Source organism: Equus asinus, chromosome 20, assembly GCF_041296235.1.
Source record: "Equus asinus isolate D_3611 breed Donkey chromosome 20, EquAss-T2T_v2, whole genome shotgun sequence".
NCBI lineage: Eukaryota > Metazoa > Chordata > Mammalia > Perissodactyla > Equidae > Equus > Equus asinus.
In genome coordinates this window covers 86,568,435-86,587,060 of record NC_091809.1, presented here as the reverse complement: position 1 = coordinate 86,587,060, position 18,626 = coordinate 86,568,435, and the positions used below count along the sequence as shown (strand labels likewise).

At 41.4% G+C, this 18,626-nt stretch overlaps 1 protein-coding gene and 1 pseudogene across 1 annotated transcript; one reads left to right on the top strand and one right to left on the bottom strand.

The window, feature by feature from the left end:
* Positions 1–3,216: 3,216 nt before the first annotated feature.
* Positions 3,217–8,349, top strand: LOC106831611 (E3 ubiquitin-protein ligase TRIM68-like; annotated as a pseudogene).
* A 5,095-nt stretch (positions 8,350–13,444) lies between these two features.
* On the bottom strand, positions 13,445–14,509 carry LOC106831634 (olfactory receptor 52I2-like). Its single transcript, XM_014841943.3, has one exon. The coding sequence runs from the start codon at positions 14,414–14,416 to the stop codon at positions 13,445–13,447; it is 972 nt and encodes a 323-aa protein (XP_014697429.1). The 5' UTR covers positions 14,417–14,509.
* Positions 14,510–18,626: the final 4,117 nt, after the last annotated feature.

The following is an 18,626-nucleotide window of genomic DNA, read 5'->3' as shown; positions in this document are numbered from 1 at the left end:
ACCCTTCAGAAGGACCAGGAAAAGTAACATAAGATCAAAGATGAAAAACAGACAGTCATGATGAGGAGTATTGTCACTTTCAAAGACTCCCATTGGGGAGCTATCTTTCCCCTTTAGATTCTCTATCATCCTGCCTTTTCCCTGCACACCCTGGCTTCCCTTGTTCTCTGCCCAGCAGCCTAACACTGTAAGTTCTCCAGAGACTGGTTTTTCTCTGTGCTCTGGCCCCTAGGGCTTTCCACATTGCTGGAGGAGGCAGACGCTTAGTGGCTGAAGATCTTTGTTTCTTCAATCCTCAGAGGATACCCAGGACTTAGCAGAATACGGAGCGCATGCTGCAATGAAAAAAAAAAAGACCCAAGATGAATTAGATTTGTGAAAGCCTCTTATGTAGCAAGCACTCTGCTAAATGCTTTGCAAAGATGTTCTCATTCAATTTTCCCAACTCTCTGAAGTAGCTGAGCTACTACACCTAAATTTATGGAGGAAACTGAGGTGCATAGAAGGTCACAAAGCTACCAAGCCAGAAAGTCAGGTTTCAAATTCAACTAATCATAATTCATTTCATTTTTTTTTAATTATGATAACATTGGTTTGTAACATTATTTAAATTTCAGGTGTACATCATTATATTTTGATTTCTGTGTAGAATATATCATGTTCACCACCCAAAGACTAATTACAATCCATCACCATAAACATGTGTCCAATCGCCCCTCAAAAATCCTCCCTCCCCCCTTCCCCTCTGCGAACCACCAATCCAATCTCTGTCTCTATGTGAATGTTGTTATTTTTATCTTCTACTTATGAGTGAGATCACACATTTGGCCTTCTCCAACTGACTTATTTTGCATAACCTAATACTCTCAAAGTCCATCCATATTGTCACAAATGGCTAGATTTCATCATTTCTTATGACTTAGTAGTATTCCATTGTGTGTGTATATACCACATCTTCTTTATCCATTCATACCTTGATGGGCACATAGGTTGCTTCCAAGTCTTGGCTATTGTGAATAATGCTGCGATGAACATGGGGATGGATATATCTTTATGTATTTGTGTTTTCATTGTTATTTGCATAAATGCCCAGCAGTGGAATAGCTGGATCAGATGGTAGTTCTATTCTTAATTTTTTGAGGAATCTCCATACTGTTTTCCGTAGTGGCTCCACCAGCAGTGTATGAGGGTTCCCTTCTCGCCACATCCTCTCCAACACTTGTTTCCTATCTTGTTAATTACAGTCATTCTGATGGGAGTAAGGTGATATCTCATTGCAGTTTTGATTTCTATTTCCCTGATAGTTAATGATGTTGAGTATCTTTTCACATGCCTGCTGGCCATCTGTATATCTTCTTTGGAAAAATGTCTGTTCAGAACTTTTGTCCATTTTTTAATTGGGTTGTTAGTTGTGGAACTATTCACACTGACATATACTGAATCTCTCAAAGACTCCTTCACTGTGCAGTTCCTCAGTTCTGCCTGGGGACTCATGGTGGGCTTCAGTGGTTAAATATTTCTCATGACACCGTGTTATAAAGTCCTATTTGAACAGAGAAGAGAAATAGAGTGTAAAGGAGACTGAGGAAGATAAGTTTTCAAACTGAGGGAAGGGCATGCACCTCAGTAGAAAGACATGACATAACATGTTTATTTTCCAGAGAATAAACTAGACAAGGTAGAGTATAGGGTACTTAAAAGAGAATAAAAATAAATGAGGCTAGTGGGGTGCATGGGCTATATTTTGAAGGTCTTGACTCCTGCTTTGGCATCATCATGGGGCCAGAAAAAAGCAGAGAGAAAGAAGACAACAAGAGCAAGATACAAAATTTCTTTCCCTTTTATTTAATTTCAAAGGTTATAGAGATATATTGAAATATGAAAAATCAGGATGCTACATGCTCCCAGCTCCCCAAGTCCACAGTAGAGAAGAGCTATTAGTGACATGAACAGTGAAAGGCCTTCTTTTGCCTTTTGTAGGAGGGTGGGGGCGCTTCCTGCCTTCCTCAGCCAGCAGATTCCTAATGACCAGGGAGTGGTTTAGGTTCAATTTACTAGAGTTAGCATCTAGCAGAAGGTTCAGTCTTCAAGCCTGAAGGAAAACTAGTCCCCAAAACTGCTGTAATTAAAACTTTAAACTCAAAAACCTGTGGTGTCTGTTGCCTATAGGATAATTCAGAGAACAGGCCAGGATGTAAACCTAAACAACAGCATGGAATATGGATAGGAAAATTGGGCAATCAAATGCATTAGGCAGTGGGGATTCTACTTATAGCTCCAGCATGAGAAGAGGCAGCTGAAGTGCGACAGTGATAATGGGCACAGATAGACCACTTTCAACCTGGTTTCTGCTGAGACATTAAGAGCTGTAGTGGATCCTCAAAATCTGCAAAATCAGAACAATAGAATAATGGTCACTACTCAGGGTTGTGAAATAAACTGAATTAATCCATGTAAAATGCTCAGGATAGTACCTGGCACATAGTGTAAGTGCTTCAGAAGTGCTTGCTGTTATTATTAATTTATAATATGCTCTCAATTACCTAACTAGTTATAGAAACATTTTGGTTTTGTAATTATTTTCTGTCCAGCAGATTTATTTATTCAACAAATATGTATTCAGCAATAACTGCATGACAGGCCCTGTTGAGGTGCTCCAGATACAGCAGTGACTAAGACCAACATGGCTCTTCCCTTTACACACACTAACTGGTAACACAAATCTGCAAAGTGAATGAATAAATAAGACCAACTATGCCAAGAGCCCGCCATTGCCCATTGAAGCTCTGTAGCCACATGTGGCCCTGACAGAAATCATGATTTCTTGCTGGAGTAGTGAATTCATCAATATGGGTTTCATTATCATCAAATGACCTTTGTTTTTATCTTCCAAGGGGTATTTCTTCATATCTCCTTCTACCGTATCACTGAACAGAGTGTCTTGGCATCTAGTGAATGTTAGTGCTGGAGGAGTGGGCAGGGGTTTGTAGGATGTGGGGAAAGTATTGATGGTTCCTTTATATCTTACACTTCAGAGCGCAACACAAGAAAAGAAATTGAGCACATAGGCAATGGGCTTCTGGCATATTACCTTTTCTGTACCTTCAAATATATAAATATACATATAAACAAACTAGAGAATGAGGCTAGGGATATTTCTGGCCTTGTTTTGGGTACTGAAACACCACATTTTAAGTGGCTTTACCCACGTTCAAGATGAGTAATGCTGATTTGGAGAATATGATTGAGGTGGGGTGGGAATGATCTGGTGAGTGAACTCAGAGGAGGGTCAGGGATGACCAAGTGAGTGAAAACTGAGAACTTCCAACATCCACTCACTTACACATTTCCAGGTGTCCCTTGTGTGGTGTGAGTCATGTGACCCAGTCAGAACTTCAGTTGGGAAGGCCAGTGCTTATCAAATAGATCAATAAAGGATCTAAAGGAGGAACTCATTTTTTTTCAGTCACTAATTATCCCTTTTACTGAAGTGTGAAATCTTGGCTAACTACTCTACTCTCTCCCCTGACCCCGACTTGGCTATCTCTAGATCATGACCTTTACCAGGGACCCCAGAGACAAAATGAGAGCTCATTCCTTTGGTTTCTCACACCTGCAGATCCCTGGGACCTGACAGAGTGAGCCACACTCATCTTGGATTTATGATCTTCTTTGATTTCCTTCCCTCCCACTTCTGAACCCCATGCCCAATCCCAACATGCTTTCCATACAGAGAATTTGAAGGAGACCAGTTTGTTTTACCTGAGGTTCTGGGTGCCTTGGATGAGTTTGGGTATGAGGTAGTCAAGGTTGCGCCTATCAGAACATGAATTCCTCCTGGCAATGCCACACATAGTCATTTGACATTGGGTGAGCTACTTGAACTCCTTCTTTTTGTAGGTGAAACTTAGGCTTAGAAATTTGAGATCATGCTGCTTGGTTTTAGAGCTGGAAGGGACTATAGCCGAGTCATTTAGGATTGAGTGAGATTATCTAATGGAACATTGTCAGGCTCCTTCTACTTTAGGTTGTAGTAGTTAAAGGAAGGTGAAAGGCTAGGACTCAGGTCTTCTTGCTCTTCTATCAGTGTTCTTTCTCCTCTACAGGCCTTTTTTTTGGAGGGGTGAAAACTCATCTCTGCTAAACTTGCTTCTCCTTTTTTATAGCTACCCTCATCAACTTCTGGCTGCTTGCTCTTTCCTCAGATGTACATGCTGATACATCTTTATCAGAATAATTATTCCAATGATTCTGTAATTGATTAATCTGGTTTTAACTCTTTCTTGATTTTGATATTAGAAGGCAAGAATACAAGTCAAATCCCATGAATGAGCCATTTTCATACATGAGAAGAATTTCTAAAGAATTTAAAATATGTTCTTACTCATTTTGTTTTGAGAGTATTTGTATAGGGAGGCAGTATAACATAGGCATAGGAACTAAAAGACTGGGTTAAATGACAGCCCAACCACTGACTAGCTGACTGACTTTGAGTAGCTGACTCTCTAAGCTTCAGTTTCCTTAGCTATAAAATGGGGATAATACTAGTCTCAAGGAATTATCAGGATTAAATGTATCTTTAGTGCTCAAGATATATGTGGCACTTGGTATATCTTTAATAAAATGGTTAATACTATAATCAGAATACTTATGTTTTCCAGTCATAATGTCTTGCATTAGTATTCTAGGATAGTACTTCTTACCTTTAATGTACAGAGAAACCATCCAAATGTCTTGTTAAAATTCAGATTTTAATTCAGGAGGTCTGGAGTGAGGCCCGAGATTCTGCCTTTCTACCAAGCTTCCAGGTGATGCTGTTGCTGCTGACCCACTTGGACCACTCTTTGAATGACGAGGTTTCAGGAGGCTGTAACATAACAAAGCAGATAGGGATAAAAAGAGGTGCGGACCTGAAAGTCCAAGGTCATTTTCTGGCAAGGCTGGAAATGGACCTTTTCTTCTACCCTACAGAAACTTAGAGACTGTGGGAGTCGAAATGATTCTCAGATCGAGAGCTACCTTGGATGCCATCTGGGCAGGATCTGCTCCCTCTACGGCATTCCCTTTTATCCCAGCATTCAACCTGGCCCGTCTACTGAGAAACACTTGTTTCCTCATCACCTGCCAATGCTAGGAGGCCTCATTATCAACCCAGGCTGCCCAAGGTGGCCTCATGAGGTTTTTTTCTCTTTCAGTGGAAACTCCATGAGGCTCTGGAACACCTGAGGGAGGAGCAAGAAGAGGCTTGGAAGCTGGAAGTTGGTGAGAGGAAACAAACTGCCAACTGGAAGGCAGGTTGCCACCTGGAGAAAGCAGTCCCTGTGGTCACTGTGTTGTCCTGGAGCTGACCCATGGTAGCTTCCTCATCTCTGGGAGGCAGAATGTGGGGTTTGAAGTCAGATACCCAGGGGTCCTCTTACCAGCTTTGTCTCCCACGTGTGAGGCCTTAGCATGTCATGGAACCTCTCAATTCCATTTGCTTGATTATGGTATAGGATAGCCTCTGGCATGTGTCCTCATATGTGAGCAAGGAAAAGTACACGCCTCACTAATGCGTTAGCTCACAGTAGTATCATTTGTGTAATGCTGAGCAAAGCATAGTTTTTGTTTCTCTTTACCCAGCTAGAGCATATTTACTAAAAGTTAAGTTATTAAAATATTTGAAAATCACCTCTGAAATAAATTTGAGGCCCATAACTACCAAACTATCAGAACTTTTGATCAATAGAAGGTAACATGGAACCAGCCTGAAACAGCATATTGAGTTGATATAATACCAGTGAGAAGCAAAACATCTAAAAGTGTAGTTACATTACACTGCCTGAGAGGCCTATGTGTAATGCTTCTGGTCTTTAGAATGAGAATACAACATACTATTCTGAAAACAGAAAATAATCTAGAACATATAGTACCAAGATATATCCTGGACCCTACTGGGGTCAATGAGATTAGGAATAGGGATCCAGAAGCATGTACTATAGCTGTGGGGACAGAAAGCTAGGAAAAATAGTATCCTTTATCTTGGCCTCTACAGTGCCAGGCACACGGTTGGTAACAGAACATTCCAGAGCATGTGTGTATACATGTGACAGTGTCCTCAATCCTGCATGGCCCTTACACGAACAATATCAGTGCTGATTTCTGATCTTGGCTCTTCAGATACAGGTGGAAACCTGAAAGCAGAATATCATGTGGGAGTTTGAGAAGTATCTAGATTACCACAGAAACAACAGCCACTAGGGCAGCGGCTGGAAGTAGAGGAAGCAGCGGCTCTGGCCAGCCTAGCATGGGAGGAGGGGGAGACCAGGCAGAAGCTGGAGATGAATCACAATGAGCTCCTCCAGGGGAACCAGGTCCTGTGGAAGATGATTGCAGAGCTGGAAGAGAGGTCTCAGAGGCCTGTCCGCTGGATGCTGCAGGTGAGTAGCAGGTTTTCCTGGGAACATTGAATGACAGCTGATGATAGCCTGGGACTCCAGGAGAGAGGATTCCCTAGTCTCCGGTTGGGCCTGTGAGCCAGATATGGATCCATATAGCACTGTTTGAGTTCTATCCCCAGGTGGGCAGATGACCTGGCCCCTTGAAATTGTAGCCTTGTAGGTTGGGCAACACCTACTCCCTGGCCTGAGTCTTGAGATGAAGCCTGAAATCAGCCAGGCCACCCAGAGCTTGGCCAGACCTGTTCTCCTCCAGTAGCCTTCTTCCCTCTACATCTGCATACCTTCTCTGCAGCCTTGCTTTCTGCCTCCCTTTCTCTTGGGGAAACCTCCTCCTACAGTTTAGTGTCTGTCTGGTCCCTCCAAGGAACAGCACATACTCAAGTACTGGTTTTTTTCCTCCTTACAGGGTATTCAGGAAGTCTTAAACAGGAATGTTCTCATCCTTGGAGCCCCTAGGCAGCCCGGTAAGGCAAAGTGGGTACTGGACAGAACCAAAAGTGGGGGAGGAACAGAGATCCAGGACCTACAGAAAAGCAGGTACTGGTCCGCAATCTTCTTGCTCTTTCATTGTTGACTAAAGAAGTTTTGCTCATCTTCCATTTTTCTTCTTTGTACTTGGTCATATTCTTTTCAAGTATTACCAATAAGAATTTAAAGTAAAGTTTTAAAATGCAGTTTCAAGTAGATCGCTCAAGGAGGGGAAAAATACTGCAGATGCCTCCTTTATGCTCTGAACTCTGAGTATCAGCCTTTGCACTCTGTGGCACACTTCTTCCTCTCCCAATGTCAGATGCACATCTAACCCCACCCACAGCACTGGAATGTGAATGCTCTCCTTTCTGTGCCAGAAATCCATTGGGTTCAGTCAAATAATCATCACATCACTGCTTTGCCTGGTGTTGCTGGGCCGGGGCACCCACTGACTATGTCCACAGTCAAGCCCTTCTTCCCTGCACTAACGGAAGGCCTATGTGGCAGAGCCAGGATTTCTGGCCACCAGGCTTACCCCTCCTCTACCGGGAGCAAGTCTTGGAGCCTGCCGCATCCAGAACCAGTCTCTTTGGAGCTGAAGATGAGTTGCCATGTGGTGGTGCTAATAGAAGTCCTGGAGAAATATGCAGGTAATGAATGCTAGGGGAGTTTGTGATGGGCAGTGGGATGAATGCTTCCTGGAGAAATGAAATAGTTCAGTGCCCTCTGGATGCCCCATCTAACCCCTATTCCATCATTGAGTAATCTGAGTCTGTATTTATCAGGGAGACCTCACCCATGCCCTCCGTGTCTGTGTATCTGTATACAGTGTACCACTCTATCAGATCCAGCTCTGCACTGTGATTACTATCTAGGATCTTTTTCCATAACTGACATGTACCTGGATCCAGACACTGGTTATTCCCTTTTCATCATGTTTGAGGACAGAAAATGTATGCACTATGGAGACACCAAGCGGAACTGCCTGACAATCCTGAGAGATTTTACTGCTACAATATCATCCTGGGCAGTCAGTGCATCTCCTCAGGCCGCCACTACTGGGAGGTGGAGGTGGGAGACAGGTCTGAATGGGGCCTGAGAGTGTATAAGAAAAGGTAGACTGGAAGGAAGTGGTCTATTTATCCCCCCACTATGGATTCTGGGTGATAAGGCTAAGGAAGGAAAATGAGTAACCGGCAGCACTGATGAACACACCCTCTGGCCCTTGCCTGTCCCTCCCTGCCAAGTGGGGGTCTTTCTCTATCATGAAGCCCATGATATCTCCTTCTACAGTGTCACTGACAACAGCTCCCATATTTTCACTTTCCCCCACTATCCCTTCCCTGGACATCTCCTGCCTTGTTTTAGTCCTTGCTACAGCATTGATGCCAACAACACTGCTCCTCCAGCTATCCACTCCCTGAGCAGCGAGGACTAAGAGAGCCCCCATCCTAGCCAGAAGCCTTGGAATTTTATCTGGGCTGCCAGGATCTTGGTGGGCCCTGCCGCTGACAAGGGTTCCCTTGAACTGAGTTGATCCTACAATCCAGGGATTCCTCTGCCTGACCCAGTGCCCTGTTGCTACTGAGCCAAAGTCTCTCTCTAAACCACTCAGGGGAAAAAGCTGAGGCTCTATCATATGAGCAGTGCACCCCTATGAGGGACGTGTGGCCAGGCTGATGGTGAAGATCAGAGCAGTTCTGAGCATCAGGGCTCTGTCCTTTCTGTAGCTCATGCCCCTCTTCCCCATCCTTGTTGGTGCCATAATTAAGTCAATGAGGATGACGAAGCATCCTTTGGGAAACCCTTTGGATAAGGTTGACCAACAAGCCAAAAGAATACCGGCTGTGTCCAGAGCTCGTTGCTGTGCTGACACCTGAGGGAGGATGCTTCAGCTGAGGTTTGCTGCTTCTGAGCAACTCAAAACTGACCTCCACTCTCTGACCTCCTAAAGAGAAAAATGCATTCCCTCATTGCCTAGACTACCAGAATGGTCATTCTCTCTCTGACTCCACTCTCTGACCTCCTAAAGAGAAAAATGCATTCCCTCATTGCCTAGACTACCAGAATGGTCATTCTCTCTCTGAGCACGAGCTGAGCAAATCACTCCATCTGAGACTGTAAGGAGACCTGTATCTTAGTCCTGCCCTTTTCCCTAAGTATCAGAATCAGAAACCCTGTGAGCCTTGTTCTTATTTTTACCTGATAGATGAAGCAACTCAAATGGCCTCAATGAAGGAAGTTATTTCTTAAAAAGCTTCTGAAAGAAGAGAGGAAAGATTATAAAGTATTTCTCACATTCAAATGAAACAAGATCGACAAACTTGCTTCTCAAGTCACATGTCTGCATGTTATTTATTACATTTGGGTCTAAAATATCCCACCTGTTTAAAAGATTTTCAAGTGTGCTCAGTGGAAAAGTGGGTATAGTAGCTGCATACTCTCCTACCTCACAGAATTGTTGTGAAGATCACAGATCCATCTGATACTATTGTTCCTTTCTCAGGGACAGAGGAAGACCAGCCATGGATTTTGTCTGTGCCACCTTCCTATCTCACCTTCTTACAGACAGGATCTTGTCAACAGGGCCTTTTTTTCTTATGGCCTCGCTGGATGGTCTAGAGCCATGTAGACAGAAAGGTGCCAACACCAGTGGCAAAATCCAGGCCACAGTAACATATTGTGCATCTAATATATGTGCTTGTCTTTGGATTAGAATGAGGATAGTGACATCAGGGCAGAGAATAGAAATAATAAAAATAAAAAGGTAGAATAAATGCACTGCAAGGAAGGCTCACCCACAAGCTGGTTGGGCTGAAGTTCAAATCTTTTCATTTCACCAAGAGAATCTTCATGGTTCTGGTAACTACATAATACTCTGCCTTTCTCTTCTCTAAATCTGTGACAAAAGGAGGAAAGCAAGAGGGCAGCGTGGGGAGAGACAATTGGATAAGGCACACTAAGCTGGTTTGGAAACCACATATTATAACGAAAAGGGATTAAGACCATATATCTGGGCTTTTGACCTTAAAGTGATTGTTGTATGTGGCAAAAATAATTCATTACAGCTCTTAAGAGTGTAATGTGGAAATTATTGTAGCTGGAAACAAACTGTAAGGCAACCACATGAGAACTAATGGCTTTGCCTACTTCAAGGGCTACAATATGTACATTACATACTGATGCTGTGTGAACACAACCTCTGAGGTAGTTTATACTTGAAAGTCGCGACTGTTGGGAGTTAGGATTGAGCAACAAAGTAGATACTACACTGCATAAGAGCAGAAACAAAGTAGTTCCTATAATAAAGAATAGTAAAAATTGTCTTTCTGCTTTCTTTGTATTGGGTCTTCACATATGAAGGAGGTAAAACACACCAAAATAGAGAAATAAACTCATTCTTCCCACCATGCTTCCAAGTTGCTCCTTGACTATTAGTAGTAAACAGGAGAAGATTCCATCAACTGCTTGGAGTGGAATGAATGGGTAAGTCACAGACCTGGTCTTGCAAAGGGTTAAGCTGACCTACATTAGAGGGACCTTGTGTCTTTCTGTGGGGGGCCTCCCTGGGGAATTGTTTATAGACTTGAGAAATGGATCTTGAGGAACTGCTTCCAGTTATGTCCCTGGACACTTAGCAGAAGAGGCTAGAGGCCAAATCAATGTTGTCTTTTACTATTGTTTTATTAGGACCAGTCTTGAAAGTCTTCTAGAAAAATATTATTAGGTGCTAAATTCATTCGAACCAAGAATGAATTAAGGAGTGGAATGGCTTCATGTGTAATGTGCTGAGTTTTCTTTTTTACATTTATAAGCTTATTTGGGTGCTATGATTACTGTTAGAAACACTATTATGTTAGACACTTTGTTTATTTCACATGTCTGATTCTTAAGACCAAACAAGAAGACTGAAGTTCTTCGGTGTATGAAAACCCTTTTCTTTAGGGTAGTTGCTGACCCTTCCCTTCTAAGAACCCCATGAAGACAAGGATCTTATTTTTCTGGTTCAGCATTGTAACCCCAGTTTAGCACTGTGTGTGTGTCTATGTTTCTGAGTATTGGTAAATATTTAAGTGAAGAAACTTTCATTCCTATGCCTAGAATCAAAAATAAGCTCTTTCTTGCCTCACTGGGGCATGAAAGACTGGATGGCACTAGATTATAATCCTGTTCAACAACTAATCTGATGGATAATTTCAAAAGTGGTCCCAACTGGGAAGAGCTAGGTAGCCATGTGGAAGGTAGAGTGCCTGCACCACTCCCTGGAATGTCTGGGGTGGCACCTCCGACTTGGTGTGATGGTTCACTACAAAGCAGGGATGAGCTTTGCCCATCGTTGTTTTACTAGCAGAGAAACCAAGGGGTGCAATGCCTGAGCCTCAAGGGGAGAGGTTGCTAAAAGGGTGAGATCCTTGGGTTCTCTACAATGTAGAGACAGAGGGCACATCCTTGGGTTCACAACTCCCCACAAGAAATCCAGTCTCCCTTTTTTTCAACAGGATTTGTTGTAATCTCTTAAAATCCAAACACTGGGAGTCTATTATGGGTCCCGGGCACTAGTTAAATGGGCACATATTTCTTCTGATGATAGGGTAGGAGATGGATCTGAATGTATAAGGAGAAGCACAAGACTCTCTGATTTGCCATAGCCATGGCAGGGAACCAGTCCACTCTGGGAAATGTGTAGTTCAATATTTGAGTACCAGCAGTGAGTCCCAGCTAGTTTCAGGGAATATAACACGAACAAAACACAGAGCTGGCAGGGCAGGCTTCTTCTGATGGAAATGCTGGGAAGAAATTTCTGTTTTGAGTGCAGGCTGAACTATACCTTTGTTGCTTTACATCAGATTCTTTAATGCATCTAATATTCTTTGATTTAACGGGTACAGCCAATTCTTTGGGATGCATATGGAGAAAGAATAATGTGACTTTTCAAATTGAAAATCTTATCAAATATGCTTAACCACCTCATGATCCTGAGCAGTAGATCCTGTTAGGGGCTGGCAAGGGGAAGAGAGGGATTTTTACTACTCTTTGGGAACTCAGTGTATCATTGTCAGAGTTTTAGAGGTTGATTCCTACTCCACTGCTGTTCAGAAATAGAATGCATTGTAGTAGGTTATCTAGTCCAATGTGAGCAAAATGTGTAGATGCTGAGTTAAGCAGCAGATCTGTTTAGAAGAATTACCACATGAGTACTGATCTACACAGGACTGCAGTGCCTAGAACTATTCCTTAAAAGTATGGAATTAGAAACTTATTGGGTATATTTTTAAGTATATACAATATGTCAGATTTTGTGTTATGTGCTTTCTATTTATCCTTTTATTTAATCTTCAATACACTCTATATGTTAATATTGTTTCCCCCACCAGTAGAAAGGAGACATTAAGACTAAGATACAACAACTTGGTATCAATACTACAGGAAAATTATATTTAAGATTTTCAAATGTCCCAGAGTCAAATATATGTATCTCTTACACATGAAATCTTTTTCTTTTAACATAGATTATTCCATTTAAGACTTTCTGAAAGGGGAAAATAAAAACAAAAACCACTTAAGTATCTGATGACCTGGCAAAGAGTAGTGGCATTTCAACTTAATATTGTTGTTAATCTTTATTAACATTTTCATCTCAGAGCACACCTCCTTACAGGTGTCCAAAAGAAGAAAGACCTGTGTTATATTTGATCCCTCTCTTTTGTGTCTTACAGTTCAGTTATACAAGTAGGAGTAGGAAGCAAAGAAAAAGATGTTCAAACCTAACTCATATGCCTTAGCTTCTGTTACTTAGAAACAAAAAGATGGTGATTAGTACACTGACTCCAACAAGTTCAACAGGAGAGAATATATTAAACGGATAAGAAATATCTTACAGAGCATAATAACAGAGATGTATCTGGGTGTTGAAATGAATTGGAACCAGAGAACCAGAAACTCTGTTTCTTCATTCCATCTTGTTACTTTGCTTCTTTTGCTGTGGAACAGATTTCTCCTTACAAGTTCATGTGTTGGAAAGTGGACAGCATCATGATCCCAGGTTTATATCTCCTCAGATAAACTGGAATCTATTTCGACAGGAGAAGGTCCAGGTGAGAGCACATGACCCGAGTGGGGTGGATTCATCAACAGGCCAGAAGGCAGTGTCATATATTAAATGTTACTTCCATATAATCACATAAGGATATGAACAATTCTGAGAAAATCAGGCAGGTGAAGGGGGACCAAACAGTTCATTTCTTCTGCTTAAGGACTGGTAGGATACTAAGTTGGAAATACGGGTCAGAAGCTAAGGAAAGAAAAACCCTAAATCTATATTCTCTGCCAAAGCATACCTCTGACTCAGATACTAGTTGATTGAAACCATTCATGTATTGTCAGAAAATTAATCATTTCATTTACATTCTTCCAAGAAATTGAAAAGTTATGCAAAGATACACTTTACAGCTTCATCTTAGAACTTCTATGGTGCAGGTAAAGCAAACCAGCTCCACAGATCTCTAATGCTTCTTTGAAGTTGGCTGGAATGCTCAAGGTCTAAATAGACTTTGTGTTCTTGAACCCAAGTTGGAGTGGTCAAAGAGGCAGTGCATCAGCATGCTCCACATTCGCTCCCGTATTTGTTTGATCCTCAGACCATAAATGATGGGGTTTAAGGTGGGTGGGATGACCAGGTATAAGTCAGCTAACAGCACCTGGGTGTACAAAGGCACTGTGTCCTCCCCTAGCCAGACCACATAGACAGATGCCATCCCAGGTAAATAGTACAGAGCCATAACCCCCATGTGGGAGCCACATGTGCTTAAGGCTTTCAACTGAGCATTCTTTGAGGAAAGAACAAATACTGCCTGGAGAGTCAGGTTATAGGAGACAGCAATGAAGGCCACATCAGAGCCCACAATAATCGAGGAAGCAATCAGACCATAGAGACAACTGGGCTTGGGGTCAGCACATGTCAGCTGGGCCACAGCTATGTGCTCACAGTAGGAATGGAGAACCACTTTAGAACCACAGAAAGGTAGATGACTCACCATCCAACTCAATGGAGTCACAAATATGACAGCTCTGATTATGATGACCACACTCATTCCCAGCATCACTTGAGGTGTGAGAATTCTCTTATAGTGTAGGGGCTTACAGATGGCTACATAGCAGTCAAAAGCCATGGCCAGCAGCAGCCCTGTCTCCACCGCTGTGGCTGCGTGGACAAAGTACATCTGAGTGAAACAAGCACTAAAGCTGATGGAGTTGTCTCCTGAGGAGAAGATGCTCACCATCTTGGGCACCACAGAGGAGGCCATAACGATGTCCACAGCAGCCAGAATACACAGGAAGTGGTACATGGGCTCTTGTAAAGTGGAATCCACCCAGATTATGGTCATTACGAGGGTGTTTCCTAACAGGGCTATGGTATACATGACACTCAGTGAGATAGCCAGCCAAAAATGTAAAGACTGTAAACCTGGGATACCCACAAGGAAGAAGGTGGCAGGGATTTCCATTGTGTGGTTGTAGGGTGGCCTCAGTGTCACAGATGAGACTGCTTTCCTGTTAACACATAAAATTATGTAAGAAAAGATGCAGTCTTTCAAGACTTGTTCCCGTCTATGGCATTAGGAGAGACTGGTCTCTGATCTTATGATCAGAAAACTGACATCTGACACTGTTATCCTGCTCCATCTTCCATCTTCCTCAGTATTCTTTGCCTTACTAATTTCTATTCATCATTCAAGTATCATGATGTTCATGGATTACCTCCATGTCTGTTCTATCTCCTCCCCATCCCATACCAAGGCTAAATTAGGAGCCTTCTGAGCTTTATGGAATCTCCCATGCTGACCTCTAAGAGACCTAAATTGACAATTCCAGTACCCTACCTATGACTTTATTGTATTCAATCATGTGCATCTTGTTCATTACATTATTTATACCAGGTGTGTGACCCATAACTCTAGTACACAAATCCATTAAAAAAGATATTGTGTACTCCTTATAGCAAACAGTTTTCACAGATTGAATGAGAAATCAGAAGAAAGACCTCTTCTTTTATCTTTGTGCATTCAGTTCCTAATACTTAAAAATTGTTGAATGAAACAATGAACTTGAGATTGAACATGTAACATTTTTTATCCTTTGTATAGTGTCTAGACAAAAGATGAATGAAGCGTCCTTCTGGTTGAAGAAATAGATTAATGGATTCAGGAAAATAAGGTGATTATGTAACCACATTATATCTTTCCATAGGAAATAATAAACTGTCTGGAATTATTTTTAATCCTTACTTTCTCTAAATTTCATCCTGGATTTTCTGTTGAGTTAGGTTCAATTAGTAGATTCTGTAGCTACAAATAAAACTTTAGGGTTCCTTTATAGACAAACCACTTAGTAGGTTTTTATGATTCTTCAATATGGAAAACTCTCTCTTTAAGATAAACTAACAAGACATTCCAATCAACAATGAAGCTTTATCCTTTAGGAAGTAAAGCACTCTTTAATGAACATAATGTGTACCAGTACTGTGTTAGAAAGGGTAGTATTCATAATCTAAGTATATTGCTTCATTTGTATAATAGGACAAACATCCATTCAGTACAAGACAGTGGATATAATTAAATGAGATTAAATACTTTGTCCAAGATCACATAGCAAATAGGTGGTAAATTTGAGATTCAAGTCCAGGTTTTCCCAGCTCCTGTTAACACCTGAAACTCCCAGGTGTCCATCCATCTCAAAATTAACAGTCAAGAAAACAACTACGGGAAGAGGCAAAAAATAAAATGTTAAGGGTCTCACTAGGCCAGTTTTGATGAGACAGAGAGTACTATATAATATAATGTGTAATAACCTGGTTGGGTAAACCTGAAGATAAGGAGTTGGTGTTAAACGCCATTCCGTTCCTGTGTGATATCCCTGTAGTTAATTTCCAGCTTCAGATGGATGGTTTCCATGATTTCATATGGTGTTTTGGCATGTGCACATTCCCCCAACCATCTGAGAACATCCTTACAAGGGGCCCTTCTTCCTCTGGTGGTATCTCTCAGCCATGGGAGACATAGGCTGAACTCCTTCAAAGAACTCCTACTTTCTCTTTTCTTAGAATACAGTGTGGAAATCCTGCATACTTCTATGTACTCCACTCAAAATGTGGTGTTGGTCCTACATCATCAAGAGACAGGGTAACAAAGTGGCTAAAAGCATTCATTCTAGATACATACCCAAGACTGAAAACACTGCTCTGTCACTTACTAGCTATTTTGCCTCAGTCAAGCTATTTAAACTCTTCAAGTCTTACTTTGCTCCTTGGGAGATGGGAATACTAGTTCTTAATTCATAGAGATGTTTTGAGATCTAAATGAGAGGCTATTTAAAAATGCTTAGCAAGATTCATGGTACCCAGTTGCTCAATAAAATAGAACTAACAGAAAGAGACTTTTTTTATCCTTTAGTTCTAGATGTCTCTAAGTAGAATACTCGGAAAACTGTAATTTGGAGACCAGTTTAAAAAAAGAAGGCAGCTCAACTCTGCATTGCCTAAACCTTTTCCTCCCATGATCTATCACTGAAGATGTGCCACCCAGTGACTATACACAGTTAAATTCTTCTAATCTGACCTTGATGAAGAGCTCACTATCTGTTCCATTATAGTTCTTTTCTCAAGTTTAGGGTTGTTTTGTTTTGGAGTTTTTTGTTAGTTTGTTTGTTTGCTTTTCATCATTTCCACATAAAAGGTTCCCTTATATTTGCTGACAACCCACCTCTAATAAGAAAGCCAAAGAGTGGTTAACTCCTTGGCTGCCATACAACTCTTGTCAAATTGAAATGGGATTAAGAATGGAGGGAAAGCATATGTGGAAGATAAACAAACAAACACATAGTTAAGGAGACTAAACTAGTAGTTACTAAAGGAAAGGAGGTTGGGGGGAGAGCAAGAGGGGTAAAGGAGAACATGTGTATAGTGATGGGTAAAAACTAGACTGTTGGTGGTGAACACAATGCAATCTATGGAGAAACTGAAATACAATCATGTAAACTTGGAATTTGCCCAATGTTAAAAGCCAATATGACCTCAAACAAATTTAAAAAATTAAAGAATTGCATGAAAGTGAGTATGACAAGTATCCTTTATCTAAACTAAATTGTTACTTCAACTGTTTTTCCTATGACCATCAGATCATTTCAGTTCCTAGGGACATGAACATTTGGCTTGGTCTCAGATCTGGACTCAAAGTCCCAGGTGTGGATCAGACCATATTAAGTACGATTGATCTCCTTCCTCACACCCTCACTGCCATAATATTGCCTCTCTCAAAGCCTCAGCCTAGTGGGTCACCACACTATTGTGTCACTTGTGCTGACTTTACAATAGTCATACATAACCCATGAACTGTTTCCAAGTGTCCAGGCAATCTTAAATGAAGGGTGCTTGTTTGCCAAGCTTCAAGACTAGCTTGCCCTTAACTATCATTTCCTGTCCCTCCCCTCAATAAGGGGCTTCCAGACTAAGAAGTTCCCATATCCCTACCCTTGGATACTGTCTTATTTACCCATTTTAATTTCTTATTAGAGGCCTGGCCCCTCTCTAAATAATTGGGTATATCACATTGATGGAATACTGGCTTCAGGATCCCATCAGCTGCAGTAGAAATTTCTTTGTTAACCAAGCACTAGACAAACATTCGCCTGGTTCTCAACCCAAACCATGTGACTACATTTGCCCCTTCCATTTATCCCCTGGAGAGCCTAGCAGTAATTGACTGTACACCCAGGTACCAACAGCAGCGTTGGGGAAAGTCCTCAGAAGTTTTCTAAAAAGCCATATTTGAGGGACATAGTTGCAAACTATGGTCTTTATTGAAACAGATAAACCACTATTAATAACACACAAAAAAACCCGTAAGCAACAGAAATACCTTACAATGAAACAGACTGAATAAAGTAGTGAGCTCTGCTTCATGGCCAGGATAAAAGAACCTTGCTGTGTATAGTTATGGGGTGAAACATCTTCAGTGATAAATCATGAGAAGACAAGGGCAAGCTTTTTGAAGTAGAATCGTAGTGAAGAGTAGAGAAAATAATTCAAGGTTTCTCTCCTTAAGACTGCTGTGTTTTCTGGATGCGATAAATTCAGAGTTGAGAATCACTGCTTAAAGAGCTGAAGAATAGACTGAGGAATCAGAATGCTTTCTCCTCCCATTCACCTCTGATCCAAGGCCTTCCTCTCCTGTCTTGCTGCCCTGTATAAATCCACCTTTTCTCTGAGGGTACCCATCCCTCCACTTTCCAGCCCTGGCAACTTCTAGATGATCATAACTTTCATTCCCTTGAAGTTTTTATTTTCCTCATTTCTTTTTCTTCTTGATTAGCATGACTAAAGGTTTACACATTTCATTAGTCTTTCCAAATGACAGGACATTTGATTTGGTGGGTCATCTTTCTTTTTTTTTCACTCTTCGATCTATTGCTACTGAAAATATTCTTGCAAAGATCAACAATGATCTCCATCAATGACCTGTTGCCAAGCCAGTGATTTCTTTTCATTTTTTGTTTTATTCGACCTATCCAAAACATTTAACGTTACTGCCTGCTCCTTCATTTTTGATTAACTTTTTGATTGAAGTATAACATACATACTTTAAAAATGCACAAATCTCAGGTGTACAGCTTGATAGATTTTATAAAGTAAACACATGAACATTCCCACATAGCCACTAC